Below are 12,657 nucleotides of genomic sequence, written 5' to 3' on the forward strand. Positions count from 1 at the left end.
TATAAATTTTGGTCAATATCGAAGGGTAAAATTTTGAGTCGTGCAAGATTAATATGACCACTTATCTAGCCTCAATTCAATTTGGAACGATTTTTTTTCATGTGATAAATTGTCACGCATAAATGATTCGCGTTACGCTCTCAGCATTATGAATAAACTCTTCGAAGCGCGCATAGTTTAGTCCACAACATGGCCAATTTGGCAATTTTCAAACCCCCACAACTTAACTAAAATTATCGGAGTTGAAATATTTTTTTAAAAATTGAACTCAAGAAGTCGCTATCTTCAATGGGGTATAAAAATTTTTCTTGAAAATTATTATTTCGATCGGCCAAAATTGGCTGAATAAAAAAACCGCAACAATCATATTCTCGCTTTCTTTGAAAGTCGGAAAAATAAGCTTTGTTCATAAAATCGAGCTTTAGCGAGCGTAGTATAATAGTACGACTATTCTTTTTCCAACCTAAGTCGCAACCCTAATTCGCTTTACGGCTTTTTGATAGAATGTGCTTTGCATTCGATAAGTAATAACTTGACACAGTTATGCATCTGTAAATTTATTAAATGAACCGAAAAAAGGTATTTGTTTCAAACAACAGTACAATAATAAATACTTTACTTAAGAAATTTTCCATCTCAATTTATCTCACAATGTTTGGAAATGCATAATTTATTCATAATTTGGTTTTATGCTTTCTAATTTACATGGGAGGCATTCATTTTGTTATATTTATTCATAATTTGGCTTTGTGCTTTCTAATTTATATGGAGGCCTCAGTTTGTTATATTTACGCTAGCGAGCAGCTAGTGTTTTAGTACGAAATTTCTTTTTTTTCTGACCTAGTCGCAATAAAAGCGTTCACTTGTGTGCCTTTTTTGCTATAATCACGATCTGTAGCAGTGGAAATTTCATAGCATCTGTTCTCGGCCTTATTTGTGGCTGTTGATTGTGATGGACTAAGCATCCATGGCTGCGTGGTTAGTGCGTGAGACTCATCGTTTCTGCAGTAGGTACGAGTCCGAGACGTTTCCGAATTTTTACTAATTCTGTTTACTTTTTTATTGCACTTCTCTAGAGCTGCTGTCGTGTTCTGGCTAATGTTTGCGTACCGCAGCTTCGCCTCTGTGTCCAATTTACTACATGCAAATATGTGTCTATTTGTATTTGGGACTCAAATCTCTAGGTCGCAGGTTCGAATCCGATACTGGTAAAGTTTTACTAATTCGAGGCTTGCTTCTCCTTATTCTTATTTCACGTTATGTAGCTATTTTTTGTCGTGTTCTCGCTAGTGCTTGCGAAGCCCAGCTTCGCCTCTGTGTAAAAATTGTTTTTTAGAATGCCAGTGACCAGTTCTTCATCAAAGAGTGCACATTTCTCTCCAACTATGAACCAGCCATTACAAATTGCAGCTCAGTGAGTATTGCGCAACTAAATATACAACTCTTACTGTACAGTTTTTGACTGACAGACGGATATTTTTGAAGTCTCTAATTTGAAGCTATCTTTTCAAATACAGCTTGAGCTATTCAGTCAGTTGATTGTTTTTAGACTTTGAAGAAACTAGTGTTCAAGACGAGTGACTTTGCCGAAATCTGGGCAGCCAATTCGATCCTCTTACAGAGCAGTGCCGACTGCAGCGCCTTCAACAAGTACCTTACTTTGTTCGCAGAAGTCGCACATGATCTACAATTCCACTCCATATCCGCCAGAGATTGCGACGAGATCTCCCTCGGAGTGACACTCTCCTTCAATTCGATTCTCATAAATGAAGAAAAGGTACAGGCAAGATTATAAGAAGACTTGGTTGTAAGAATATAGACTGAGAAATTATTCGACACGGTTGAGTTGTCTGAAAAAATGGAAATGTTTTAAAACAAATCTTAAAAAAGAGCCATTGGCCGTGAAAATTTTTGAAATTAATGGAGGCGGCAAGTGAAAATAATAATGATTGATTTTTTAATAAAGTGGAAACTTTTCTATAATTTCTAGAGACTACTTGAATTGTGGCACCAACTTGTGAACAAATGCTGTAACATCCAAAACCAGATCAACAAACAATCACAGGGAAGCACAAAGCAAAAACAGGTCAGTAGTGTGAAAGCATAGTGGCCCGCAAGTTAATGAAATGAATTGGCTCCTGTAGATACATTTTAGCTAAAGTTATTAGCGTATTTAGGAAAATTTAAGGGTCGGTCGGCCGAATTTAAATGTAAAATTGTGTCAAATGGGGGTCATTTGAGTGGCGAAGGGGTCTAATTGCTGAGGGGGAGGGGTGTGTAACCCTAATTGTGTCATTGCAACCAGTTTTTTTTTACAAGATTGGGTATGAGGAGCAAATGTTTTTGGGTTGTGACAGTTACTCAATTTGTCGAACTAAAGTACAGAGTTGTTATCGGGTAGTAGCTTTCGAAATAGAAATAATAGTTTGTTATTTTATTCAAATTTACTGCCATCAGATTTGACAGCAAAAATACGACAAATCAGTTTTTAAAACAATTATTGCATTATGACATGTTAAAAAAGATTTTAAATGATTCAACCAACGTTATTAAGAGTCTATGAACGTAGTTAAGACTCTTATGTAGGTCGCGATGATTTTTTACCTTTTTTTCTGGAAAAGTCTAAAACTTTGTTCAAGCTCAAATGCACTTTTTTCGCGGTTAGATCTTACAGTTTTCTATTCCCATAGAATGTTCGATCTTCATTTTCATAATGTAATAGGTACAGTACAGTAAGTGCACCACTTGGATGTTGACCGAACTCAAATGAGTGCCAAAATAATTATTTGATGGGTGATGTTCTTTGAAATCTATATGATACTGGGTGTGTTGAAAATTATTTTTAGTTACATGAGTGAGCGTAGTGTTTCAGTATGACTCTTCTTTTTCCTGCCCAACTTGCTAATAAAAGTGCTCACTTTGTGGCACTTTTGCTAGCATAATTTTGGTAATTCAATATCATAATTTTTAACTACTATGTTGGTGGCTTGTGTTTTTTTGTTTCCTTGCATTCATTTTGTTTCCTTGCATTCGTACGTTTCCGAATTGCAGCTTTGTCTAGTTTTGGCTCCATAATTTTGAGAGTCATGAACGAGTTCATGAACATGCTCTAATTTAGGCCTTGGTGATTTTTTGTTTTTTTTTCAGGGAAAAGTCTTAAAATTTGTTCAGGCTCAAATTTTATTTTTTCGCGGTTTGACTTCTGATTTCTCTTTAAATTCAGTTCATTTCCTTTGTTTCCACAAGCATAGCTTGTTATGGTATGATCTTCTTTTTCCAAATATTGTGGCGATTCAATTGTTGCGACAAAATATGTTCATCTTGAAAGTGTTCATTTTGATCAATAACCAGCTATTACGTACAGCCAATGATAAGGATATTTACGCAAGTAAAGCTTGTGTTATTACGAACTCACTTTTTTTTCCAACCTAAGTCGCAAATATTAGTGCTCTTTTTGAAAGTGCTCTTTAATTGCAGTATATGTACAAGAAATGCTAAGGATATTAACACACACTATTGTATTACAAATAGCACTTTAGCTTCAAGTTGTTATGGCTCTGTAGCGTAGAGGTAGGGAAGGAGACCAGCAGCAAAATAAGAGGGTTCGAACCTCAGCAGGGTCGCATGCTTTTAATGAACTTTTTCGTATACTAGTTAAAATGCGTCCGTTCTGTAAATTGAAGCATGTTAGTTGGTAAACTTCTTTTCAAATTGACTGGTACTGCTAATGCGTTGTTGTTGTTGTTGTTAGCCCACGCGGGTCGGGTTGGGCTCTTCTGTCTCCAGGTCAAGGAACTTAGCAACCTCTACCGGCCGAAGCCACAGGTCTGCTGGGGTGAGTGGGGAGGGGTTTTGGGAGCAGTTGAAAAGGTGACATGTTGTGTGGGGGGCAAGGGAACAGGTTGGGCAAAGGTGGGAGATGGAGCTGTCGAGGCGGGATAGGTAAGTGTTAAGGAGCCGGCTGTAGCCAGACCGGAGTTGGGAGAGCTTACAGCGCGTGGGACGTGGGAGAGATTTTTCAGAGGGGTCAATCTTTGGGGGAGGGATACAAATAACTTTAGACGGAGGGGTTTCGGCTAGGAACTTGGTTACAAGGGAGGTATGGTTGTCTTTTAAAATTGGTTTGTAGTAGTTAAAAATAAAAGTGGAGACTTCGTCTCGGTCGTCCAGAACTAGAGGGTGGTTTGCGTAGACTGAAAAGTCGGTTAAAATTTTCTGGGTGTCTTCTTTGAAGCAGCTTATAATTGAGGGGCGAAGTAGACGGGGAGGAGGGGGATGTGAATGTATAAAATTAATGGGATGGTGGGAACGATAGGTAGAGATAAAAAATTGAGATGACAGAAGGGTATGGTGGTCTTTGACCGTTAGGATTTCAGATTCACTGTGCAGGTGGGCAGTTGAACTCATTAGATTTGATCCAGTAACAACGCGAAGGGATTGGTTTTGGGCAACCTGCAGGCAATTTATGGAGGTGTTACTTGATGCGTGGGACCATGCGGGGGCTGCATAGTCAAGTATGGGGCGAATTAAAGCTTTAAAAGTTAGGAGGAGGGTTTCTTTGGAGTGACCCCAGGTTGATCCTGCTAATGCCTTCAGGATTCCGATCCTGCGTCTGGCCTTTTCAGCGGATTGTTTGCAGTGAGTGGCAAAACAAAGTGTTGGATCAAATGTCACCCCTAAGATTGTTGGATTTTTGTTTAGGGGTAGCGCCTCGTTATTTAAAAGAACACTAGGTGTTTTATTAAATTCTTTGTTATAAGAGGAGAAAAGTGTAACTGATCCTTTAGAGGACGCGAAACTTAGTTTGCGTGAGGTGAAAAAATCGTAGAGCCTTTTTAGGTAGCTATTGAGGGAGTTTGAGGCGATATCAATATTGGAACTGCTTGCGAAGGGGTGGAAATCGTCTGCATACGAAACAAGGTTTACATTATCGGGAGGTGGCGGTGCATCATGGACATAAAAATTGAAGAGTGTGGGTGATAAAACAGAACCTTGGGGTACGCCACAGTGGATTATTCGATGGGGGGATTTGTGTTCACGGAATGAGGTGGCAGCCTGTCGACCATTAAGGTAATTACTTAGCCAGCGGACTAGACTTCTTGGGAGGGGAGTGTCATGAACGAGTTCCACAAGTGAGCGATGACACACCATGTCGAAAGCCTTAGATAAGTCAAGTGTGGCCAGTACCGTACGTTTAGGGGGGCGATTTTGGTTAAAACCGTCTGAAATGTAAAATTCGAGAGTGGAGAGAGCTGTGGTGGTGGAGTGAAAAGGGCGGAAGCCGTGTTGGTGTTTGGCGTTGGGGAGATGTTTGGTAAAGATGGGGTGAACGAGCCTCTCCAGAATTTTAACTGCTGGGCAGAGTAAGGATATAGGTCTGTAAGATGTTGATTGTTTAAGATCCTTATTGGGCTTTGGAAGCGGTGCAATTTTTGAATTTTTCCAAATTTGGGGGATAATGTTTTCGGACAAAGAGATATTAAAAAGGTATGTTAAGTATTGAGTAGCAAGTGGGCCGAGATGTTTAAGATGTATATTACAGAGGCCGTCGGGACCTAGCGCTCGCGATGGTTTGCTGTCTGCAATGGCTTGTTTAGTATTTTCAGGGGTAAAAATTGGGCTGTCTGACAGTGGTAGTTTGGCAATTTTTCTTCTCGTTATACAATTTCTTCTCGTTATACTTCTCGTTGGCAATTTTTCTTTCTGGCACCAGTGCGGTAGTCGCAAGTCCGGAGGAATTCTCGCCATTTATTTTCTTTGTCCTTTGCTGTCTGTTTCATGAGTCTACAGTTCAGTTGGGATATGACTTCTGGGGGGAGATTTTGTTTTCGGCTTAAATCTCTTTCGGCGGCTAGGGCAGTGGACTCGGGGGAAAGAGAGGGAGTGAAGTGGCGAATACGGCCAGCGGGGATGTGGTGGCGTGCTGCCCTGAGCACCAGGTCCCTCAAGAATTTCTCTCCAGCGGCAACTCCGGAAGGTGGAACCGCTGAAAAGAAACCCTCCTCAATTTCCTCTGTGAATTTGATCCAATCTGCTTTTAAAAAATTTACAAAAGTCCTTTTAGGCGAAAAATTTATAAAATCATCCAAGGGTAGTTCTAGAAGAATGGGTAGGTGATCTGATCCTAGAGATTTAATTGGGGTCCATGATGTGGAGAGTAAGAGCGATTGGGATGCGAGGGAAATATCTGGTGACGAGAGTTGGTTTTCTGAGTTAAAAGGGACTCTGGTTTGTGTGTCATCATTTAATGGAGCAAAGGTGGATTCGGTTATTTCATTGCTAAGTACAGAGCCGCGTTGATCTTCCTCGATGTTGGAGTTCCATAGTTGTGAATGTGCGTTGGCATCTCCGAGTACTAAGGCGTCCCCAGGTTCAAGTAGTTCGGCAAGGGACGCAGAGTAACCAGGGGGACAGCTCGAGCGAGGGGGGATGTAGAAATTATAAATACGAAGCTTGGATGAACTGGCTACCACTGATATGCCCATAGCCTCTAGTGTTCCATCGTTGTTAATATTTATTTCTTCGTATTGTATCGACTCATGTATGGCTATGAGAAGACCGCCCCCTTCTTTTTCTCGATCTTTTCTAATTAAAGTGTAGTGTGAGCCAAGTGAGGGGTTTCGAGATTTCTTTCTTAATTTAGTTTCTTGGAAGACAGCAATATGAATTTGATTTTGAGATAAGAAAGCAGCAATTTCGGGTGCTTTTCCGGAGATACCGTTGCAATTAAATTGAAGGATTTTTAAAAGGCCTTTGGCAGGGTGTGGTGAACTATTTACATTATTAACAGCAGTATGATTAAAATGGTTGTTTGAACTTGAGTTATTTACACTATTTACACGATTACGATTTGCGCGATTTTGGGAGGAGGAATTATTATTCGAGGAGGTGGGAAGGGTGGGAGGGGGAGGGGGGTTAGGGAGGTGGGGTTGGGGGGCGGTTAGGGAAGTTGAACAAGTTTGGGAGTTGGGGGTGGTCAAGTTAGAGGACCTGGTGCCTGGGGGAGGTAAAATGTAGGTAGAGGTACAGGTAGGGCAATAGTAGTCAAGGTGGTGTTGGTTAAGGTGGGTAAGACCACTACATTTAAGGTGAATGCTAATGCGTCATAATTGGCTTGCGTCACTTAACAAATTTTGTAGGCTCCAAGTTTTACTCATTCAGTTTTCCCAGTAGCGTTGTCGAACATTGCTACGGTTAAAGTTGTATTTTTGCTTGTGTATGCGAAGTGCAATTTCGCCTCTGTGTACAAGGAAGAAAAACTCCGCCATCGATGAACAAAAGTGTAAAGGTCAAGAAAAATATTAGCGACTTCCTGTTTCGAAAGTGGAATTTAATTTTCAGATTTCCCATCGAAATGAAAAGGTTACTTTTTGATCCAATTTTCTCAAATTGGGTTAATTTTATCAAAAAGTGTCTATCATAAGTTTTTCTAGAAGTTCACAGAGCTTAAGGTCATAATTTTTTCTTTGAAATTGGAAAATTGAAGTTTCAATTTTTTTGTTTCCTTGCGTTCATTTTTCTATTCCATCTGTCAGGTGGCTATGTTTTGTTGTTAAGCTGACTGATGACCTTCTTCGAACGGAATCTGAACTAGAAACAGTAGGAGATCAATGCAAGGCAGAAATTGCGCACTACAAACAAGAGAGAGACAGGTCACTCAGACAGAGCATATTCACATTCGCACATAAACAACTCCACATTGCACAGCAGCTGGAAAATAGTCTGAGAACAAGTCTACTCAAACTAAAGGAGTCATGATTATGAGTCGGAAAATGGACTAAATTCAATTAGTTTTGCTTCAATTTTTAAATGTGGTGCTTTTCATCATATGATGCAGTGATGGAATCAGTGAAAGAAAAAGTATTTTTGCTTATAATGTTCACTGCTTAGCTTATAATGTTCAATAGAAAGATTCTATTCCAATTGCATTGTATTCAATTTGAACATTTGGTATGAATTTCGAATAGGCGGAAAATTCTCACTTTCTTTTTCGAACCCGTCTTTTTCTAAAATTTGCAGTTTCTGATTTTCAACTTGAAATTTTCCCACTGTGCCATTAAATGTTGTCATTTTAATAAAACCTGGTCTAATTTGACTGAAATCCAGTTACTATTTAATTCTGAGTTTTATGTTTTCAATTGAATCATTCTGATTCTCTTTTTAAGATTGACCGCTTTAATGAATTAATTGAGAAATGCTTTTTTTGTATAATTGGTCTAATAAATTAAATATTTTTAAACACGTGGATGTTCTCTTATAATGTTTGAAATCGCGATCTGATTAATATTATTGTTACTTTTAACTGATCTCATTAGAAGTTGGAGTTTTCATTTCAGGTTGATTGTTTTTCAATGGCTAATGATGCCAATTTTTTGCCTGAGGTTGTTTCTAAAAAGGAGACTGGGCATCTAAATGATTTTAAATTGATACTTTGCAATACCTTGCAAGCACCGCTGGTAATTTCGGCTCAAGATATGCTCAAACGCTTCATTGATGCTTCTTCAACGAGTAATTTGAAATCCTTACATGGTATTATATTTGCGTGTAAATACGTAAAATGCATATTTTCGGAGCCCCAGTGTTTTGAATGCAGTTCAGATTTTTGGAAAGTTTTGACTGAAACTATTGAGTTTTTACATCATAGGAACTCTTGTGATGTTTTGTTCAATCAAGTTCCGGCGGCGACAAATTTGGATTTGGTGAATCCGAGGATACATTCGAATTTGTTCTACTTTTTACGACTTCCTCTTGAGCTTATTTGGCGAGCAATCGGAGATTATAACTTTCGTTACTTATTCTCAAACTCAAGCGTTTTCTATCAAAGCAAGAAAAGTAAAGTTCTGATTCAATTGAGTGGAACATCGGTTTGCGAAAAAGTGTTTGCTAGTTCCAGAACAAGGCAGGGAAATGCTAAATCAACCGAATCTAACGAATTGAAGTATTCAAACGCCAGTATTTGCCCACATCCGTTATTGTTATGTAAGGATTCCAAACTTCAAAATCGACTTGCTGCTCTACCGAATATTTGGAAACCCGAGTTTGTGATTAGCAATAAAACTGTGGAAAATCTTGCTGCGAGCATATTTGAGATTAAGCCTGCGAAAAGTGGAAGCGTATTTCTAGGAAAACATTTGCGAAAATTTCCACCTGTGCTAAAGAAATTATTGATATCTCTCAAGTCAAAAAAGTTAACCAAAAATTCTCAATTTCAAGTGGTTACCTTTCTAAATGAGTTCATAAATTATGTTCCATTGGAAGTATTTGGTTCTCAAACGAATAAAGCTGCCACAAAAACATGGCTCTCAAATTATCTTAAAATGGGAAGATTTGACAAAATTGACTTGAGACAATTAATGCGACAATTGAGTACAGGCAGTATGAAATGGTTGACAAACTTTGACCTTAGACAAAAAGGAAACGCTTGTAAAGCGGCTGCTTTTGCGGAGCAATTCTTCACATGGTTACTTTTTGGTGTGTTTATTTCGAAAATGAACTCAACTTATAGAATCGAAGCTGATGGTTCAAACCCAGGCGAGCTTAACTTTGTGAACAAAACTGAAGTCATGCAGAATCAGTACAAGGCTCTGGAAGTTTTCACGAATGAACCACTGGAACTTTACCAAAAAGTCAAATGCAGCGATGTTGAAAAACTGGTCAAAAATGACAAAATCTTGGGAGTTTCGAAACTTAAGTTCCAAAAGAAACCGAATGGTGCTTTTCGTCCCATTGTTAAACATGGTGAGGTTAATAATATCCAATTAAGTGAAAGCAGTGTGAACAGAAAACTAGAATCGGCGCGTGATTTTCTTTCGTTTTTGTTTCAAAGTAGCGACTCGGTTTTAAGCGGCGGATGTAGCGTGGGTTCTGGAGCTATCGATAAGACCTTAGCTAGGATGTTGCGAGAATTTTTCGAGAACATCTCGGGCCCGAAAATTTACTTCGCGAAAGCTGATATCGAAAAGTGCTACGATAATATAGATCAAGACAAAATGTGCGAAATTGTCAAAGACCTTTTTAACCGTCTCAAAAGCCAACATTTTGTGTACCAGAAAGTATCAGCGGTATGCGAGAAAAATAAACCTGAAAATGAATTGCTATTTTCTGTTAGAAAACTAAAACATTCTAAAGAGGGATCGAAGTATGTTCGGTTTTCCAAAATAGTGCGCAAATTAAGTCACGGGTTCGTCAGTCTAGAAGACTCTTTGGAATCGTTAGCTCAACAATTCAAGAAAATCAGCAACTCTGTGAAAATATGCGAGTTGAAACGCTTCGAAACAGCAGGAGTTAATATTGACTCCCTTATGAAATCTATTTTGATGCTTGTAAAACGAAATATATTGAAAGCTACCTGTGGAAAAGATAATTTTTTGTGGCAAAGAAAAGGTCTGTCGCAAGGAGCAAATATTTCATCTTTTCTGAATTTTCTGTACTTAAATGAAGTAGATAAACGGTATTTGATCCCAGTGTTAAAAAATCACGGGCTTCTCTTGCGAAATGTTGACGATTACCTTTTGATCACAGAGAAACAGGAAATGGTACAAAAGTTCAAGAATTTATTCTTGGAAGGATTCTCCGAGCTGAATTTGAAAGCGAATCCGAATAAGTTGCAAGTCTACGAATCGGGAGGAGAAACTCAAAGTTTTATTTGGTCCGGAGTTTCTATAAATGTCAATTTGGGTGACATAAGTCCTAATTACAAGCCACTACTGGATAGAAAACCATCGCTGATAATAGGACAAGTAACGAGCAAAATGATACTGATGCGTTTGACTGCAGTCTTGAAGACTAATTTTCGCTGGAGTTTTTATGCAGACGGTTTTACCAGTGAAAAAACTTGGTCTAAGAATCTTCGAGGCGTCGTTCATTGTTTGATTGTAAGGCTGAAATACATGTTGCATTTTGTTCCACTGAAGAGAAGAAAATTGACATTTCGGCCTTTGAAGTTATTTTTCCTGCAATTGCCGCAGTATTTGTTCCGTAGATGTCGAATAAGAAAAGACCAATCGCTCGCTTTGTTCACAAAAAGAACAATTTATTCCTCTGTTTTGGATAATATTGGGTCGCTTGATGATCTTGTTGATACGAATGATTTAATAGCCAAAATCTTCTCTCGACTTGAAGTTTGAAATTATAACTTTGTTGCTGCGATCTTGGACTTGATAATATTGGAAAAATATGTTTGAAAGAATTTTATTTTATATTGCCTTACTTCTAATCTAATGTAAATACATTTTGAAATTAAAAAGCAGTTGCAAAAAATATCAATGGATCAAAAATATCAATGCTGTTATTTACGCCTGCGATTATACAATTTTTTCCGTTTTTTTCGCTTAAAAGGTTTTTAAAATTTCAGATCAAGGCACGTGATTCAAAATGACCAACGCACACGGAAAGAGACGAGGTACTCGATACATGTTCTCGAGAGAGTACAAGAAAAATGGAGTTATACCTATGAAGACGTACATGCTGTGTTACAAGAAGGGAGATTTAGTGGACATTAAGGGCTGTGGCGCACAACAGAAGGGCATGCCATACAAGGCCTACCATGGAAGAACTGGTATGTTCATAGTCAGTAATCGGCTCTTTGAAACAGTTATGATAGCCGCTTGGAATGATAGCCGTTTGTAATATGTATGATTTTAGATTGGCTTCAAAACAATAAACGGTTGCAAATTTATAGTTGTCCCAAAATTTATTTTGCGGCTGGGATCACTTGCGTTTATTCATTGTTTCAATTTAATGAAGGGTACTTAAGCACTGGACTCACATTCTGAACCTCTTTTCAACTGATTGCAAGGGAATTTTCAATTGAATTTGAAAGTCACAAAATATCATATATCGCCTTCTTCCTCAGAATGGCGAAGTAATCTTCATTTATTTTGCCCTGTAATGTCTCTGTTATTATCAGTAGTATCATCTCAACCTCTGTTTTAAATTACATTGATATTGCTTTAATGTGTACTCACATCTTATTAATGCAGTCGTAAATTCTTCCGTTCATTTTGTATGAGTTTTTACTGTTTAGGCCGAGTGTACAACGTCACAAGAGCCGGTTTGGGAGTAATCGTAAACAAACGAGTCAAGGGTCGAATCATCGCCAAGAGGATCAACGTACGAGTGGAACACGTGAAACCATCCAAGTCCAGATTGGATTTCTTGAACAGAGTGAAGCAAAATGAAATCAAGAGGAAGGAAGCGAAGGCAGCTGGCAAGCGGGTGTCACTTAAGAGACAGCCCAAGCCCCCCAAGGGTGCTTTTGAAGTACCCTACAAAAAGGAAGAACTCATCACTCTTGAGCCTATTCCTTACGAGTTTGTTTTCTAAACTCAATTTCTGAATAGTCATTTATTTCGTTTGAAAAAAGTGAATTCAGTGTTTAGAGAAGCCTTGTTTGTGTTCTGAAGTAAACCAGATTTTTAAATAGCGATTGAGATAGATTTTTCAGCAGATGTGGTGACTTAGTAACTAAATTATGTCAGGACAAAACGTTTGAAGTGCAGAAAAAATTTTTCATTAATTCTGATTGCTTTCTCCATTTTTTTTGAGAGAAAAGTTAGACTCATTAGATTAAGGGTATTCTTAGACGAACGGAGCGCTTAAGTATCTTTGAGGTATACAAAGACGCACCGTTTTCTGAAAGTAGAAACTTTTGATAAG

General features: G+C 38.4%; 1 protein-coding gene across 1 annotated transcript in view; it reads left to right on the forward strand.

The window, feature by feature from the left end:
• Nucleotides 1–12,384, forward strand: part of LOC134841369 (large ribosomal subunit protein eL21-like) — a 68,065-nt gene extending 55,681 nt beyond the window's left edge. Inside the window, exons 2-3 of the mRNA XM_063857306.1 lie at nt 11,352–11,557; nt 12,026–12,384. Of these exons, the coding sequence (XP_063713376.1) occupies nt 11,374–11,557; nt 12,026–12,324 (483 nt within the window). The 5' untranslated portion in view covers nt 11,352–11,373 and the 3' untranslated portion in view covers nt 12,325–12,384. The remainder of the gene's footprint in view (nt 1–11,351; nt 11,558–12,025) is intronic.
• The last annotated feature ends 273 nt before the right edge of the window (nt 12,385–12,657 follow it).

The sequence above is a fragment of the Symsagittifera roscoffensis genome, chromosome 3 (genome assembly GCF_963678635.1).
Source record: "Symsagittifera roscoffensis chromosome 3, txSymRosc1.1, whole genome shotgun sequence".
Classification (NCBI taxonomy): Eukaryota; Metazoa; Xenacoelomorpha; order Acoela; family Convolutidae; genus Symsagittifera; species Symsagittifera roscoffensis.